The sequence below is a fragment of the Labeo rohita genome, chromosome 20 (assembly GCF_022985175.1).
Source record: "Labeo rohita strain BAU-BD-2019 chromosome 20, IGBB_LRoh.1.0, whole genome shotgun sequence".
Taxonomy (NCBI): Eukaryota; Metazoa; Chordata; class Actinopteri; order Cypriniformes; family Cyprinidae; genus Labeo; species Labeo rohita.
This window is the reverse complement of record NC_066888.1, coordinates 22,886,274-22,905,980: the sequence shown is the minus strand read 5'-3', so window position 1 is coordinate 22,905,980 and position 19,707 is coordinate 22,886,274. Positions and strand designations below refer to the sequence as shown.

General features: G+C 35.6%; 1 protein-coding gene across 1 annotated transcript in view; it reads right to left on the bottom strand.

The window, feature by feature from the left end:
- Window positions 1-2,387: 2,387 nt before the first annotated feature.
- fam49a (family with sequence similarity 49 member A) overlaps window positions 2,388-19,707 on the bottom strand; it is a 28,229-nt gene continuing 10,909 nt past the window's right edge. The window contains 12 exon segments of the mRNA XM_051139201.1: window positions 2,388-2,557; window positions 2,559-2,595; window positions 2,686-2,756; window positions 2,857-2,983; window positions 4,520-4,599; window positions 4,967-5,083; window positions 5,193-5,270; window positions 5,413-5,549; window positions 5,665-5,770; window positions 5,888-6,009; window positions 8,059-8,139; window positions 11,057-11,110. Coding sequence (XP_050995158.1) covers window positions 2,531-2,557; window positions 2,559-2,595; window positions 2,686-2,756; window positions 2,857-2,983; window positions 4,520-4,599; window positions 4,967-5,083; window positions 5,193-5,270; window positions 5,413-5,549; window positions 5,665-5,770; window positions 5,888-6,009; window positions 8,059-8,128 — 972 coding nt within the window. The 5' untranslated portion in view covers window positions 8,129-8,139; window positions 11,057-11,110 and the 3' untranslated portion in view covers window positions 2,388-2,530.

Sequence of the window (19,707 nt, the reverse complement as noted above, 5' to 3'; positions counted from 1 at the left end):
ACGGTGTGCACTTTTAAAATGCAGCAATTTAAAGGGATAGTACACCCCAAAATAAAGCAATAAGCCCTGTGAAGTCATGGTTTAACAAAATAAACCAAGGTGTATGTTTGTTGAGTAATTTACAACAGCTTCAAATGCGGCTAGACCATTTAGAATCAAGGAGCGGAACTATCAGTTTTATAATGAAAATTCTGTCATTTTTTCCTCACCCTCATGTCATTAAAAACCCACTTGACTTTATTCTGCAGAACACAAAAGATGATATTTTAAAGAATGTAACCACAGATTTTCAGATCCCATTGACTTCCATTATATGGACAAGACATACAATAAAGCAATAAGCCCCAAGCTGCCGTGATTTACAGTGAATTTATAACAGCTAAGGGGGCGTTGTTAGGCACAACGTGAAGCGGAGTATGTTTGGTGTATTTTTGTAGGGTAATTTACAACAGCTTTGAATGCAGCTCAACCAATCAGAATCAAGGACCGGAACTATCAATTTTATAATGCACATTTTTTTACGCTTTTCACACATTATGCAAAATATCTTCTTTTGTGTTTCATATAAGAAAACCATGCAGGTTTGAAACAAAATAAAGGTATGGAAGCCTGTTTCTGCCGTGGAATTAAAAAGTAAGAACGTAATGTGTAGTGTAAGAGTGGCATTGTTTGTCAGACATAGCATCAGTAACTAAGGGGGGTGGGTCTTTGTAAAGAGTCAATTGCTTATTTCCTTTTTTTTTTTTTTTTAGAATTATGAGGTCTAAACTTGCGATTGCGAGAAAACAATCTGAACTGTGAGATAAAAAGTTGCAATTATCTTTTTTATCTGATGGCAGAAACAAGCTTCCACATGAGGGTGAGTAAATGGCGACAACATTAACTCCCTTTTTTGGCTGTACTATCCCTTTAAGAGACAATGTGTTTCCGAGGCCTGCATTACTGTCATCTCTGCTAGAGCACAGTGCCAATAATTACATTCTGCCCTGCTGATTGATTGGAACACAAAAGGAAATTGTATTGCCATCAATAACCCTGAAATTCTTTAAGCCTGTGACCTGGACCATAAAAATAAGCCTTGCTTGCCTTTTTTTTTTTTTGAGGCACTAATATGTACCACTGACATTTGGTAAGGCTCATTTCACTTTAATTTTATTCACATCTCGAGGCTCATAATCACGGAAAGATTTTACACGTCGCAATAAATATTCAATAAACACATGCCACCGGACACACATTACACACTCGCTCACATTAAACCGTCCTCATGGAAGGATTGTTAACGGCTTCAGCACAGCCCGCACTGTATTTGAGAGACTGTTATAAAACTGATTACTTATAATAGTTCCGGAGATGGGAGGAAGGTTTTCAGACCTGATCTAAAGACCAGAGTGAGAGACCACTAAGAAAGATGGGATTCTCTAATCGTATTTGCTGTAGAGCTGCACAGAGGAGGGCCTGTTTTCATGGCTCTCAGCTCACCCTCTAGTGGATCTGAGTTGTTACAAAAACACATTAGCACTTTAACTGGCTAGTCATTGAATACATGGACTTGCACTGAGAGCCTGCATTTATGAGTTTCATAACAAGAGTGTGAATCATGCAGATATGATGTAGGCTGAACTGAGATATGTCACGATTCATGTAGCAGAAAAATAAATAAATAAATAAAATGCTACATTTCCGCTACAAAATATTAGTGATCTTCTGTAATCAATATAGAAGTGGAAATGTTGCTATTATAAAAGTTAATACAAAAAAAATGTTATGCTCACTGACTAGAGTGATGATTTCAGCTTTAAACTGAGAAGTGAAACACTGCCATCTGGTGTTAAAACATACATGTGTTTTTTATATTCTGGAGAACCTTAAATTAAAATAGAAATCAAAAATATAATCAAAAGTCAATTTTATTTCAGATTTTAAAGCTGTATTGATGAGTATCGAATGTGTTAGAAACAAAGAGCCACAAAGACATGAAGAACACATCACATAATAACAAAAATAAAAGCTGAAATTTCCACCTTCGGTCAAACCACAGATTCAGGGGGAAAAAAAAATAGAAAAAGAAAAGAAAAAAAAAAAAAAAAAGGTTACATCACATTATGGTATTTTTATAAATTGTCTTTTTTTATCATTACAAAATACAAAAGCACAACTATCCCAACACATTTTACTCATCCATTATTGACTAAACTTTAGCCAATAGGATTTCACTGTAACTTACAACCAGTGCATCAGCCCCTTTGGTTAACATGATCATAGTTATTCATCTGAAAGCAAAATTGCTGATTTTTTTTTTTTTTTTTTCATGAATAGGCTGCTTAAGGCTGCTTGGTTTTGATTCATTTGTGCTTCTGCGGACAGTATAGGCAATTTGTTTAGAATAAAGGTCTGCTTTCTCTACATTGCAGTGACTTGGAGGGAATGATTATGTAAATACACCCAAGTATTAACATCAAGTCCTTAAATAAATGTAAACATATACATCTTTTGAGGTCAGGATATTGACCCGCTTCACTTAAAACCATTACTGGAGCATTGTTCTGATATTTTTTTGGAGTGGACTCATCATTCAGGTGTTTTGTGGTAAACCTTTGGAGGGAAACAAAAAGATTATATGATTTATGAAACTCATTACGCAAGCGATAGCATCTTTTTTTAAGAGCAGGAAGGGAAACTTACTTGAGGGCATTAAGGAGACCTTCAACATTATCTGCGGGCTGATCTTTTAAGACTTTAATGCATCCTTTCATCTAGAGAAAGTGTGCACATCAGATTATAGGGTGGAAAAAGTCATTTTAAACTCATTCTAAAAAGTTTTGGTTGATTGAGAAAGTGAGAATGTAGCCTTACATCAATTTTTGAGGATTTGTTGAAGGCACCGTTTGGATGCACATGGTCGTAGAGGATAATAACCCCAACCATCACCCTCATACAAAACAGAAGCGTGTCTTCACTGTTGAATCGACTTGTGTATTCTCTGTTAGCAGAGGAAAAGATTAAGCATGATGCCACAATGATACACTTCAATATAGGCGCTCCACAACTGTTAAACAATTAGTGTACAAATGTCTCCAGTGCGGCAAAACCATTCTGAGTTTTCGGTTAATTTAGCCCCCATGAGGAAGACCTATGTCCCATAGGAAACCGTTATTACACAAAGACTCGCATGAATGGTTTCCTTTAGCGGACAGACTGATGTTATCAGCAAGTTATAACTGTACACAAAAAGCCCAAATAGCAGTGTTTAACCTTTAAAATATTTGAGCATTTTAAAATCAAACGACAGGATTTTAGAATAGATTTCCCATGATTGTTTTTAAGCCATCTGTTGAGATATATGAAATTATGTGTGTTAATTAAAGCAGCAATATTAAAGGGAACCCTGTGTATTAAGCCTTGTATGGCTAAATATAACGTAAATGATGTCTTTTAACAAAATATGGTAGAAAAGTAGTAGAAAAGCCATGAAAGATTTACATTATTTTAAAAAATACACTTTTTTTAATACATATTTCGGACTATGGGGGGCACCATTATTTCGATGATGTGAAATACTGTACTTGGTAAGCTACTGGCACTTCTGGTTGCTTTTCTTTTTTTAACCACAACACAACTCGGAAAATGAAATGCTGATACGAAGACCGCAGCTACTGAAAGAGTGAAAGATATAGAGTGAAATCCATGCTGAAAAACTCATTCAGTGGCTGCGGCAGGGTTGCCAAGTTCTCACAACAAAACTCACCCAATTGCTAACTAGTCCAATCGCGGTTTGGAGGTTCCACCAGTAAAAATCATGTTTCCGAGGGTAAAATACACATTGTTTTGGTGGGGTTCCCATAGTAAAATTTGCATTCCAGGGGCTAAATCTTCAACCCCCTACATGAAAAACAACCCACGGCAACAGTGCTAAAGTACCCCAATTCCGCAAGAAAAAATGCGGACCTGGCAACACTGGACTGTGGCGTCATGACAAGCGTCGGTATGTTTACATCCTGCCAGAATGGCATCTAGAGTTTCTCGTCTAGCTGTTTGTAAGCTCTTTCATTAGCTGTGGTCTACTAAAAGTCTCAAAGGTATCAGGGTTAGAATCTTTGGGAAGTTTTAAGCATCCACAGGCATCTTCTTATTCTTTTCTCCTCTTTTTATCGCTAGGAAAGCAGTGATGACTTGCATCGCTTCTCTTGTTGCCCTTCAACTATAAATTACAACCAAAAACTGCACAATGTAGCTTTGTATCAGCATTTTATTTTTTATTTTTGGTAAAAATAGCATCAGATAGCACCAGTAGCTCACTAAGTGCAATCATTTCACATCATCAAAGTAATAGCGCCCCCCCCCCCCCCCCCATAGTTCAAAATATGTATAAAACAATGTGGATTTAAAAAAAAAAACATAACTCTTTCATGGGTTTTCTACTGCATATTTCAGTAAGAGACATCATTTTTGTTATATTAAGCCATACAAAAGGGTTCACTTTAAAAAACAATGAGGAAGAAGCAGACTGAGTACTTACGGTGTCTCCAGCATGACCTTGCATACACTTGCCATAGTGCTCAGGCAGTCTGTGGTGTTCTCAAGAGGTAATGTCTTATTCTACGGAGAAAGAATAAAGAAATAATTCACCCAAAAATTACCATGTATGTAGGCTAAACTGATTATACACTAGCATTCAAAAGTTGGGACTGTTAATTTTGGGATTTTGGGAAAAGTTGGGATTTTGTTAATGTTTTTGAAAGAAGACTCTTACGCTCACCAAGGCTGCATTTATTTGTTTTAAATACAGTAAAATAGTAACACTATAAAACATTACCACAATTTAAAATACTAATTTCTAGTTTTCTGCATCTGTTCTGAATAAAAATATTAAATTTGAACAACCCAAACATTTGAACAGTAGTATCCTACAGTATTTGAGATGGGAAATAAATAATTACAACCGTAATAACATAACAAGCAGTACCTCTGTCACAAAGTTTGTTGTTGCTGTGCTTAGGGTCTTCAGCATAGGCGTTGCTTCAGCATAGAACAGAGACATTCTATTTGCCATTTCATTATTGACCTCATTTTCAATATCAAGCTTGATAGAAGGGGAAAAACACACACACACAGACACATAAATACAAAAATCAACACAGCAGTGAGTACAGAATTAATTTGTTTCATGTCTTCCACACTCTTCCACTTACATTCATGTTGTTTAATCTGTTTCGACTGATTGTTCTTCTGTAGTAGCTAAAGTCATTCTGGATAGCTGGAATCCTCATCTAAATAAATTAATTAATTAATTAATTAATTAATGAGGCATTTACCAGAATATTGGCAATCAATACATTCACATTGAATTATTTCTTATATTGCCCTAATATGAAAATGGGTGCGTGACAAAAGCAGTGAAGCAGCTGGCACCTTAAGCTCATCAAAGCGGAGAGTAAAATGCAGGATTTCAGCAAACTGTTTAGCGAGGGCCTGCTCCCTCTCCAGGTGCTGAGTGGGAGTGTAAGGCGGACACGTCAGAGACTCCAAAAGGCTCTGCAGTGCTTGCTCTACATAGAAGAGAGGAGGAAAAAAAAGCAGATCTGATATAGAGCTTACATTACGTTTTTACTGATCAAGGAGAAAATATGTGGCTATAGGTATTATTATATATAAATAGCATACCTAGTTTCAATGAAAAAGCATAGAACTTCTTTAGGCGGATGACGAGGGGACACACAGAGTTCCACGCTCTCTCCTGAAGGAGCATGTCATTAGGATTCTGTATTGCCTAAAATGACAAACAAGTCACATGAGTTAATCTGGCATGAGAAATATAATCCACAAATGCTGTTAAATACAACTGCTTGACCTACAAAGCCAAAGCAGAACTATTAATCAGACATACATCTCGTATTTCCTGGCCCGCCCCCTTGTAGGCTTGCAGGCCGGAGAGGATGCTCTCTGACTCCTGGAGAACAGCATTCACCTGGTTCCACACCGCTCTCTCACAGTCTGTTGGCTGTGCGTCTGACACAAATAAACTGCATTATGCACTGCCGAGCACTAGTTATTACATGTAATGCATTTCACAGCATTAGATATAATACCAAATCAAGTGTCATCTGCAAACCAAAGTATAGAGCTATCGAGCTCATATTTAACTTCACTTCCATTTTTCCAAATTACAACAATCTAATTTGTGACTCTAGAACAAAAAAGTCAATAAGGGTAATTTTTTTAAATTGAAATTTATATATCATCTGAAAGCTGAATAAATAAGCTTTCCATTGATGTATGTAGTTTGTTAGGATAGGACAACACTTGGCCAAGATACAACTATTTGAAAATCAGGAATCTGAGGGTGCAAAAAACAAAATATTGAGAAAATTTAAAGTTGTCCAGATTAAGTTCTTAGCAATGCATATTACAAATCAAAACATAAGTTTTGATATATTTGCGGTAGGAAATTTACCAAATATATTCATGGAACATGATCTTTACTTGTATAAACATGTATAACATGTATAAAGTCATTTTATTTGGTTATTCTCCAGTTCACCACCCAACCACCAAAAAAATTTGACAACCAGAAACTGTTTAAGTTTAAAATCACGTGAACGTCTGGTGAAATGTTTTGCTTTAAAAGTGTGTCAATATTATTTTTCTTTAAAATATATGCCACTTGATTTGATATTTTGATATCTAATGTTGTACTGACATTCAAACATTAAATTGAAGCTTAATCGCCCAAATATTTTTAAAAGCAATGTATAATTCACAACAAATAAACAATGATATTTTCATATGAAAAAAAAAAATATATTTTTCTTTCTTTTAACCAGAGGTTCCCAATATTTCAACATTTCAGAGATATGCTCATTTCAAAAGTAAAGGATTATTGGCTATGAATTACAGCTAAAATGCAATCAAACAAGCAGCAAAGCAAATACTCAGCAAATGTTGAACATTTTGGGTAAAACTCAGTTTTAGACAGAAAAACAAAGTCCAGTGTTTAGTGTAATATAACTGGTTTTGAGTATTAGGTCACACAGTTTACTGGATAAGTATACAGAGGTAAAGGATTGAAAGAGCTGAGATTTCAGAATGAGACACAGAGATTAGAAAAATATCACAAAGCCAGCAGAAGCTGCAAAGAGTAAGGAGATCATTCCCAGAGAAAATATCATGCTACATAGACATACACAGCCATATTGGTTATGTGGTTAGTTACAAATACTGAATGGTAAGTCATGCACATTTGCCAACAACAAATCAGATTTTCAGTTTTTTTTTCCTCAAGAAAACATTTAAATATTTTTGTATTTGCAATTCAAGTTCTTAGAATTAAACATTCCACGTAAAACAGATAAAACTCTCCCGATCAAACTCATTTGCACGAAGCATTTGCACATGCAAAAGCACTGTGAAGCTCTGGTTTGCTGTTGCGTTGTGACGAGCACATTTGCAAGGACAATTCTGACAATGGTACTTGCAAAATGTTAGTAGCTGGAAAAAGTGACAGACACCAGGCCAGGCAAAAGCTCTGCTCACTTTCAAAGTCAAGGAAAAAGTTTGGCCCCTGATCAAGCTCTGTGCAAGTGAGCACTTTTAACAGATTCCCCATTTGGTTTCTGAAACAGAAAAGCAAGAAGAGAAAGAGAAGAAAAAAAAGATAGAAAGAAAGAAAACAGAGAGGTGTTGAACATCAAAGGCAATAAAAAAAATCACAAGATGCAAGTGATTCTGCAGTCTCATGCTCCTACACACAGAATTCCCTCAACTTCTTATGGTGAATATGGAATTCATTTAAAATGGAGTCTGAATTGTTTTCGCTTTTCCTTTTTACTGTAGGAAATCAGCACTTTTCTTCTAGTCAATTCACGGGACACGCTTTAGACAAAGCGTCAGCTCTGGACAGCAGGAAGCATAAACTTTCACCACAAGAAAGCAAAGAGGGAAAGCTGCCTTACAAGAGCTTTGAGACTGTCAGTTCAGCTCCTCCTGCCACCTCTGGGGAAAAAACAGCTGGTTATAGAGTCTCGCCAACCCTAGACTCCACCTCTTCTCAAAACTTACTTTCAAAGTCCAGGAAAAAATGTGGATAGTTCTCTATTTCCCTTGTAAGGACTTTTAGAAGATTACCCATTCCAGCGAAACCTAATCAAGATATAATGATAAAAACAATTGAATGAACCTAAAACCACTAATAAACAGTGACTTCATTAGAAGTATAGCAAAAATGATGAGAGCTGCAATTAGAACAGTAATAAACTACTTGTTGAACAACAACTGCTGTGAAAATGTTTCTAAAGAATCTAAGGCATCTAAACTGGCATGTAACAAGCAGATAAAAAGAATATGCTGGTACTACTCTGAAAACAGGAAAACAACAAGAGACGCTGGTTTTCTTTTTTGTAGGTCACTTTTACTTCGCCCTTCTCATATGTTCTTAAGACACTGTTCACTCACAGCCAGAGGATAAAATGGTTGAAATGCTCCAATATGCTCTCAATTTCAAATGAGGTTAGTCTCTTCTGCTCACCAAGCCTGCATTTATTTGATCCAAAGTACAGCAAAATCAGTACAATTTTGAAATATTTTTACTAATAACTGTTTTCTATTTGAATGTATTTTCAAATGTAATTTATTCCTGTGATTTCAAAGCTGAATTTTCAAAGGATGAAAAATATTTAAAAAAAAAAAAAATACTTAACTGTTTTAAATATTGATAATAATAATAATAATAATAATAATAATAATAATAATAATAATAATAATAGTTTCTTGAACAGCAAATCAGCATATTAGAATAAGTATTCTGAAGGATCACGTGACACTGAAGATGGGAGTAATGATACTGATTTTAGCTTTGATCACAGGAATAAATTACATTTTAAAATATATTCAAATAGAAAACAGTTATTTTAAATAGTAAAAATATTTTATTACAAGTCTTAGAAACTTCAAATATGAGAGGAGAATTAGTCTGTGCAAACCCCCTCTGACTTTTAGGAATACTTTGAGATTTTTAATGCTTTATTTAGCAGTATGCTTTTAGTTAACATCACATAACAAATGGAGTACTCCGAGTAGAATATTTTGAATATTTAGAATGTTTTGATGTAATCACCACCAGGAAATAAACTGATTTTTAATAAAGTTTTGCAAAAACAGTTTACTTGCATCGCTGAGTTACTGATTTGGATGTAAACTGGCAAAACAGGTTATTTCAATAAATGTTTATAGCTTATATAAATGTGCACATGTAAATCTCATGTGGCAGATGCCACACGATAGATGAAGAGATATGCATGGATATATTATTTATAATAAACACTACATATTACACACAAAAAGGTCAAATTTTGATTTCATGGTGCATGTGACTTCACTGCTCCAGCAGAGGGAGCAAGCGCACACTATAATAATATCATCTGGCATTAGCTTCTAACAGCAGATGTACAGAAGTGGTCACTTTCAATCAATATCAGCTAGAATATATATATTTAATTGGTGGCTGAGTGTGTAGCACATTTAGTAAATCAAAAAAAAAACAGCATCCTCAAGGTTACATCCACAAGTCAGTTTGATCCTCCAGATGCTCTTATGTGCAAGAGGATGTGAAGACAATACCATTTCTGCTGTATGTGGTTAACCGCCACACACGGGTGCAGGCGATTCAAATGAGCTTCCTGTCAAACATAAAGTGCTCCAACCATCGGAACAACCGCGCTTGCAAAAGCATGAGAAACTGTCACTCTGGTGGCTGTGAAACAAAGCAAGCCGTGTCTGTGTGAGCGTGTATGTGTGTGTCCATCACTGTGAACTCTATTCATTACACGGAGTGAATCATCACAGCATGACATACACAAATCCACCACTGCCCACATACTACATATAAAAAACATCTGAAAACACATGCGCGCACACAGGCCTTGACCTGCATTGGTAATGAGGTGACCTTATGGTGTAAAAATGCTGGAGGGGCCTTGGCAATGTTTGTGCAGTGTGATGAAAACCTAGTTCCTTGGCAAACCTTTCACAAGTGCTCTTACATGCTTTTGAGAGCTAGGATGAAAAAAAGCAAAGTGTGATGAGGGGCGCGAGTAGAGGTTTTAAACCGGAGTAACCAGGAAAGTTGGTGAGGGAGTGTCACAAACCAACTTCCTGTATAAAGGAACTAGAGTGAGACCAAACAGACTCATTTTAATAAACGGTGCGGGATTTTTTTCCTTTTTTTTTTTTTAAATGATATTAGTACTAGCTGCATGTGTTTTATAGTTTAAAATGTTAACTTACAGTTTTTTTAAAGAGATAGTTCAGCCAAACCAACACTGGAACCAAAACAACACAAAACATTGATTCCTTTTAGGCATGATTACAGGTTTGAAATGATAAGCGAATGAGTAAAAGGTGACTGAATGTTCATTTTTGGGTGAACTCTCCCTTTATGTTCAGTCGTATACCCTACCCTGGATGTACACTACCATTAAGACCCCCATGGCTTCTGGAATAAGATGAAATCAAAAGCTTCTGTGCTTTGCAATTAAACCATGTATGCTGCAATTAAAGGCCATGCGCGCCAAACAATAATCCACTTTATCCGTGGCTGAAAAGACCTCTGTTAGCCTCAGCCTGCTGAGCTACTCATAAACAGAGCAGTAAATGAACTTTTGCATCTCGGCTGGGCTTGAACAGAGATTGTTCTTGCACAGGTCTTGCATACTGCCGCAATATTTACAACTTCACAAATTACTGGTTTATTCACTTCCTAATGGGGTTCCCACAGTGACCGTGTTTGTGTTTATCAAATCCTCATGTTACGAGAGGCACCGGCCTACACTACAACACTTCCTGCTTTGTGGAGGCTGAACACCACAGCTTTCATTCAGAGTTTACAGCAGTTGTGTTTATTGTAATAATGTCTGGCTGTGTTTCTAAGCTCATTTGCTTGCATACTGAGGGAAAAGAAGTTAATTGATCCTATGCTGACACAGCAAATAAGCCTAATCGAAGTGAGTGATGTAACTGTAAATCTGATATTGCCATAGTCAACAGGATGTATCAGCGTTACCTTTTCTGGAGGAGAACGTATGCTTCCTTTTAGATCATCCACTTGTTCTTGATTCTGAAAAACACAGAACACAAAGTAGCAAATCAGTCAGGTTGGGTTAAATAAGAAAAATCAAACCAATCAAATAGCATAAATAAACATAATTCAAAATGCAAATTGTGTTTCTTAGACTAAAAGTGAACCGTGCCAAAAATCATTTTCATTATGATGGTGTTTATACTGGGATCTAGTTTTGCAGCTCCACTTCTTTACTGTTATACAGCACAGCAGAAATAAATACTACAGCTATGCACTTAAAGCTACTGTACAGACTAGTATTACAGCCAAATTCAACATACCATAAATACACAGAGGGAATAATATGTGCATATAGTATCTACATATTGTGAAGCAGTGTAATTTTTTTGATATTCTGATAATTAATATTAAACAATATTATTGCTATATATTATTAAATATATTATAAAAAAAAAAAATAAATAAATAAATAAAAATCACATTGTTTAATATGTGACCAGAAAAGTTATTATTATTATTATTTTAATTCTAAATAACATGCTGATTTGCTGTCCAAGAAACATTTTTTTATTATTATCAATATTTAAAACAGTTGAGTACATTTTTTCAGGATTCTTTGATGAAAAAAAGGATCCAAAGATCAGCATTTATCTGAAATAAAAAGCTTTTCTAACATTATACACTATACCGTTCAAATAGCTTGGAGTCAGTTTATTTAATTTTATTTTATTTTATATATTTTATTTTATTTTATGGGGGGAAACAGAACTTATTGAAATTAATACTTTTATTTGATCAAAAGTGATGATAAAGACATTTATAATGTTACAAAAGATTTCTATTCGAGATAAATGCTGTTCTTCATAAAAAAAAATAAAAAAAAACTGAAAAAAAAAAAAATCTACTTAGCTGTTTTCAACATGATAATAATAGCTTTTGAGCCGCAAATCAGAATATTAGAATGATTTCTGAAGGATCAAATGACTGGAGCAATGATGCTACAAATTCAGCTTTGATATCACAAGAATAAATTACATTTTAAAATATATTCAAACTGAAAACAGTCAATTTAAATAGTAAACATTTTTTACAATTTTACTGTTCTTGCTGTACTTTGGATCAAATAAATGCAAGCTTGGTGAGCAGAAGAGACTTCTTTAAAAAAAAAAAAACAACAACAAAAAAAAAAAAAAACAAACATTAAATATCTTAACTGTGCAAAAACTTTTGACTGGTAGTGTATGGTAGTGTATATGCACATATAATCTTGCTTACTTTATATTTATCCCGGTCATTTTTTAATACAAATACATATGACGACGACAAATGGTTATACCTAACTACCTCTTCAAATAACTAAAGTCAATAACAATAATATAAAAAGCATGACCGTATCCATGTTTGTTATGGCAACAAGTCTCTTCAACGAAATTACACCGTAATACGGTACTATACACATGTAAACAATAACACAGATATAAGTCGTTTCAATGCATTGCATCATGAATAGCTCGCTATCAGATTTAAAATGCACTTCCAGCTGTTTCATGTTAACTGGGGTATTAAATATCTAGAGACATTCCAGCCAAATGCAACTAATGGCAACCCAAAAACACTCTAGAGGGCAGGAACCAGCAGAGACACATTCGCTAAAGAGGCTCATATGCACATGACAGCAATACATACTATTTCTACAGCACGTTTCTGTACAGTATGGTTTTTGTTAATTAAAATGCGTCTTTTAACACATCATAGATGAAGTAGAAGAGCGTACGCCTTCAACCATACGGAAAAGAAAAAACATTTAAACAACAAAGCCTTCATGCAAAGAAAGATCATGACGAAAACAAAAAACTTGTCACACAAGTTGTGAAACACTCTTAGGCTGCCAAATTAATGATCCATTTGTCAAGGAAAAAGGAAGCTGCCTTCATGATAAAGTCATCCACAAAGCAGCTCTCTATAGAGCTGCCCTGACAAAAGACGGGATGATATCAACATGTGTTGACCTTTTTTCCCCTCAGAGGCTTGAAATGAGCTTTCCCCCTTTTCAGCACACACTGATACTCACAGTCACCCTCCCACCAGACGGCGTTTCGGTTACACGCTCTTTCCTCGATTTCCTTCTGAAGATTAAGATCACTGATTCCAATTAATACATTGGCCTCTTCTGGCCTCACGCATCGCAACGTTGCTAATAAAGCCAGAGAGAGAGAGAGAGAAGAGAGAGAGAGAGAGAGAGAGAGAGAGAGAGAGAGAGAGAGAGAGATAAAGAACTGCCTCCCTCTGGCTCGACTCCCATCTGTCAGTGTGTATAGTGCTCACACTCCCCTTCCCCCCCCCTTAAACCTGAGGACAGGGCATGAACAGACCCCACAGGGACGCTGCCATGGAGTCACACGCCCTTATATGGGCATATGGCTGCTCGACGCGTGAGCCGGATGAGTGGTCTTCCCTTCCCTCCTCCGTCTCTGCACCTTTCCCTCACTAAAGAAGTCATCACTGTATGCACGTCTTCTCCATGCTCTGGAAAACCACTGGAATTTCTGAATGAAAAAGCTTGACAGATAAATTCTACAGTGTTTTTGAATCAGCTGCAGATCTTGCACAATATCTCAGTAGGATCTTCTTTAGCATGCCATGATCTGGGCCAAAGCAGCGTGAGGATATTTTATCTGTGGTATTTCCCTCTCAGCAGGTCCAGGTATTGGAATCAGGAAAAAGAGAATTCCCAGAGAATAAACATGTTTTTCAGAACTCGCAGTGGAATTTTCCAGTGACCCCAATAACACAAGCTGCTCTATGCTGAATTGCAGTTATCATTTGAGATTAAACTAAAAGGATGAAGCAGGCAGAGTGCCGGCTCTCAGATTATCTGCATTTAAATGCAATATTTCCGCTCGCAGAATCTCTGCAACATGCAAAAATCCAAAGATTGCAGAAACTGAAGTAACAAACATAGATTTTTCCAAAAAGACAGGCTGCCACACACATGCATGCATCTGCTAGGATGACAACAATCTCTATGACAACTCAGGGGTTATTGCACAGCGAAGCACATTTAAGTAACAGCTTTCCTCTAAGGCAACAGCAGTATGGATGATAAACACTATGTTCTGACCTAGAATCAAGGAGGGAGTGAAGTCTGCAGAGAAATTGCGTCATTTTTGGCTGAACCTAGCATGGAAGGTTTTAAGATGATCGAAACTAGATCACATTTTTGGATAAGTACATCATAAATTACATCACATGCTGGGCATTAATTTTTAGAAAGTAGAAAGTTCCTCATGTACACAGGAAAAGTAGTTGAAATCTCTATGAAATCAAAACAGCAGTTTGTGGCTTTTCATCCATGTCTGTTGGCTTTGAGGTCTTTCATGTAATACTATAATCTTGTTCAGTAGATGTACACATCTAAAATATTCAGGAAAAACGTGTCAAAAATAGTGATCACTCTCTCAACACCAGACTATAATACTGAGTAGCAAATTACATTTATTCCACAGTTATTGTTAACTAAAACTAGATTATTTGATTATTTGAAACAAAGAATAGTAAAATAAACATTAGAAAATATTTTGAAATATATATTAGATGAAAAACCTAGTTGAAGTACTAAAATAACTAAAGCTAAAATTAAAAAACCTAAAAAAAAAAAACGAAAAAAAAAAAAAAAAAGGTTCAAAATATTCAAAATTAGGGTTGTCACTAACGATTATTTTGGTAATTGAGTAATCAGTCGATTATTCTGACGATTAAATCGAGTAATCGGATAATTCCAACATTTTTTTGTGGTAATAAAAATAGACAATTAATTCATTAATTAAATGGTATATAATAGCAATGAGGCAATAATAATTAGTTCAAATTAGTGTTGTCAAAAGACCCGGTACTTCGGTACCAAGTCGGTACTAAAAAAATTAAATGTTACGGTACCAGGTTTTCTTAAGTACCGGTGGTACCAAGCACCCGGTCAACCCGGTTCTTGCTGCGCTATGCGAAAAGTGCGCACTGCGCAGTTGCGTCTTCTTCATAAAGCACAGAGACATGGCGACCGGTGCTGCTGCTGATGCGGCTGCTCTTAATCCGCTTGTTGAAAAGAAAGGAGGAAGGAGCCACGTGTAGAAATATTTGTATTTGTGACTGATGAGAACACCATAGATCATCCGAAACCCACTTGCAAACGGTGTCATCGAAGTTCTCTCTCAAAAGGAGGAAATACATCAAACTTAATAAAACACCTCAAAGACCGACACCCAGATTTAATGAAAGTTCAAGCAGGTAAGTTTTAATTTAATTTTATATTAAGAGCTTTTGTTATAAAAATTATACCTTAAATAAACATCGCCATTTGCTTAGTTAATCGTTAGCATAAGCGCGGCTAATGCTAACGCGAGGATTAGAATAAACTTCTTTATTAAGTGTTTAATGCTCCTATAGCGTTTATTAAAAAAAAAAAAAAACAGGACATGATAGTGTACTATTTTTACACACCTGAGGCTTTTAATTGACCCGTGTAGCTAAAATAAAGTGTTTTTAATACTACAGTTTCCATCTGTGTAACATTGATATATAACACTCAATATAAGTAATCTTATCTAACTTTGTTATAAAAAGCTGAGGTTTGTTATTTACTGAAAAGTTATATATAAAGTTCTGTTTAGCTGGTGTCAATCTAATATTGCATTTAGTTAGACTCAGCCCATTGTTTTACTGAAGTATATTATATTTTCCTTTTACAGCTGCAGGCTGAAGAAGACCATGAACCAAACTCCTAAGCAGACAACGGTTCCAGATGCTTTTCAGCAGCAGAAGTACGACAAAAACTCACCTGAGGCAAGAAAACTGAACCGAGCTGTTGCTGAATTCACATGTATGGATTAAGTGGCAGTTTATACAGTGAAAAATGGGGATTCCAGCAAATGCTTCATCACCTCAGCTCAAAATACCAGCTTCCAAGTCAAAACTTCGTTTTATTTTTGTTTGTTATAAATAAAAATAGTGTGTTGTTCAATTCATGTTTTTGTGTTTTGATTTGGTACCGAAATTGGTACCGAGAACCGTGGATTTTCACTGGTATTGGTACCGAATACTGAAATTTTGGTACCGTGACAACACTAGTTCAAATAAAATATCAAAAGCAAGTAATCATATGGCTTTATTGAACAAAGCTGTTGAAATACATAATGCATTATAAACAATAACACTAATGTACATTTGGCATTATAACAAATGACCAGAGCAGGCACCAATGGCCTAATGATTGTTTTTACAGTTTGCGCAATTTAATCCTTGTTTAATATTGGCTAAACAATATTTAATGAAAACATCCACTTAATCTTTAATACTAGGCCATTTTTTTAAATGACAGAAATGCTATAAATGCTATAGCCACTACAATTTCTTGAATATGTGGATAACAAAACGTGTAAACTCATTTGTTTTTATAGTGAGAGTTTGAACTTTTATTGTGAAATTACAATGAACAGTTAGCATGTTTAGAAAGATACTGATTTTCCTGTATTTTCCTGTGTTTGCGTATGTTTATAAATGACCGTACAAATCTGATGAAATGGCACGTTGCGTTCCCAGATAGAGATATATTTATTTAATTGAATCATAGCATTTGTGAATTCACAACAGCATTATGCTTTATTATGATTCTTAAATGGGTTTAATGTATCATGCAACCCATCATGCAACTGTAGCAGTGTTGGGCGATATGCTCAATATTCATATTGTCCTATCGCCAGCCTGTGAGATCGCAGATCCACATTATTATCGCGCTAATTTATTAATTATTTACTTACTTCGTTTCATTGCCTGAAAATTAACCAACACCAGCATAAGGCTAAAAGCAGCCTAACGTTTTCAATATGACGAAAATGGAAACGGGATCGATTTCGAAAGTAAAACCGGAAAAACAGAGCGCATAAAAAAGCGACTGGAAATGGGCAAATTGCAGTAAATTCTTTTTTTAAAAGAATTGAATCAAGGAATAGTGACAGCCCTAATACAAATAATGCTAAAAAAACACTGGCTCATCCTTTCAAAATAGTATAGACACTACACGAGATATATACAGTGAGGAAACCACACATTTTCAAAAGATCTTTTAAACTACAGTAGTCAACATTTGAATTGGATCAAAACCTTTCATCAAAGTTGTCCTTAAACCAAAACAATACCTGTTCTTGTCTTACTATAGCAGTTTAGTTCTTGCCATAGTATCACCGCAAACAGAAGTGCTCAGATACACTCAAGTACTCAGAAGAGGAGCTGAGTCCATTTTTTAAAAGCATTAGACTCTGACCAGCTGCTAACCTCCAGGACAAAACTCTCTGACTGCGAGAGGCAGATGGGCTCTTCAAACGACCCAGGCCAAATGACCGACAGCATGAAATATTCAAGCAAACAACTCCCAGTTCCCATTCTCACTTGGCTGGCACACATTGCAGTCTAACTACAAGTAAACGAGTGTGATTAGTTTAACAGTGTTACCACAATCATTTCAGTGCAAGAACATAACATGACATCTGTTGACAAACTGAGGCTGCTGACTAAAAGACAGATTACTTGACTTGATCATTCTACTTTGTTTTAGCAGCAGCGAAAAGCAACTGTGGTGAAACAGATGGTGATCTTTCCCAAAAACAATGTCCACATCATGAAATTGTACCACCTCCAGGCAATGACAGGCCTTTGAGGTGATGACATCACCATTGGTCTAAAAGATCTGCTTGTAATCATGAGGCAAGATTTAGTTCCTTCTATATATATTTGGGGATATGATTCACATAATTTAAAATAGATGGAAAAAAGCAAATGTAAACCTGCTCAGAATTATCATCATGCAGTACTATATTAAAGCAGGAAAAGGTGTTTTTCAGGTATCAATTTCAGATATCCATTGTGCACATCATCAGAGCAATGGCAGAGTGTTTTAACCCAGACATAAAGGCAACACATCAGCCATTCAAGAAGCTCTAAAGAGTCACTCCACGCAGTTCATTCAAAGGTTAAGATGCATGAAGGGTCAACGAAGTGTAAAACTTCAAAACCACCATGAAGAAAAAAAAAAAAAAAAAAGCCAATGCAGAAGTAAAAAAGCAGAAGTAAACTCTGGGAAATACCATGGCATCAGCACAGCAAGCGCAAATATTAACTCTATTAAGTCTAATTCTTGTTGTATATGCAACGAGTTATTTCCCCTGTTGAACTAGTTTGAACTAGTAACATGCCAATGATAACAGTTTGAAATGAGAGGCAGAGACTTTTTTTTTTTTACATACTGTAAGCAGTAGCAAAAATAGACAGGATGGCTAATCTTACAAGAATGTGATTTTAAGGATGGGTTGGTTCAGTGGGATTTAAAGTATGACTGAGGGGGGGTCCTGTAATCCTGTTTCTTTGAAAAGCACTGTAATCTCACAAGCAGCTCACATAAAACAAACTCAAAATGAACAGAAAACCTACCTATATTCAAAAAGCTGCATTTGCTAGTTAGGTAGCCACAGGAAAATTTACAAACAGACATTGTTAGGTGCTATTAATGGCTATTTATTATGTCATTGTTTTGTTTTCGCCCACACATTTTCTGGATGTTTGTAACACTAAATATATAAGTACTTAATATCTTTGTTTTAGAAAAAATGGAAATGCCAAGATAATATCAAACTAAACATTTAATTAATAAACCATATAGATACATTACTACAAAACAGAAACCTTTATGTGGTGTGATATGCCTGCCATACTGCCATACCTAATTATCACTATAATGCTAATCCTTTTAACAAACAAAAATGTTGATGCAAGATTTAGTGGTTTGGTGTTACATGTGTACACACCAACATTCATTTGACAGGCCATGAATCACACTTTCCAGTTGTACTGTTTTTGTTTTTTTTTTGGTAATCAAAACAAGTGCTTCTCTTTGTTTTATTTTATTAGTAGGAACAGCTAATAAACAGCAACAATATGATGATTTATGATAAAGTTGGTAGATTAGGACTGATTCAGTGTCTAAATATTGTGTTTCTTACTGAAAGAAATGTATCAGCTTCACCTACACACACTCACACATACACACAAGCACGTGCTATAGCATTCATGGCATAGAAGAAATATAGCAAAGTGACCTTACTGCACAATGTGTGGGAGTTCACGTGCTTTTGATGCTCCGTGCGGGTTTTGACAAACACCGGAGCAGTGTAGAAAACACAGTGATAGGACACCACACAAAAAGTCTAGCTGAACCAATAACAGTGTAGTAAAAACAGCCATTTCCTGTCTGTCTCCACAACAATTCCATTAGCTGCAAGTAGCTCAATTCTAGTGGTTTCTCTCCATTGTGCTGTTGCTGAGATAGCATTGATAATGGAGAAATATCACAGTACTTACTGACCTTACTGACATAAGGGGGCATCTAAACATATGCAAAGTAAAATATCAGATACTGTAACAGTTACACTGTTAATCAGCAAAACCTTAATTCATTACTTCAGCATCTGTAGCCCTATTCGGATGGGACTAGTTTTCTGATCTACTTTTGAGTTTCAGGTCTGTGATTTCATGTAACAATTTGGACTAACATCTGTGTTTATTACAGAGGTGGGAGTGTTTTCTAGACG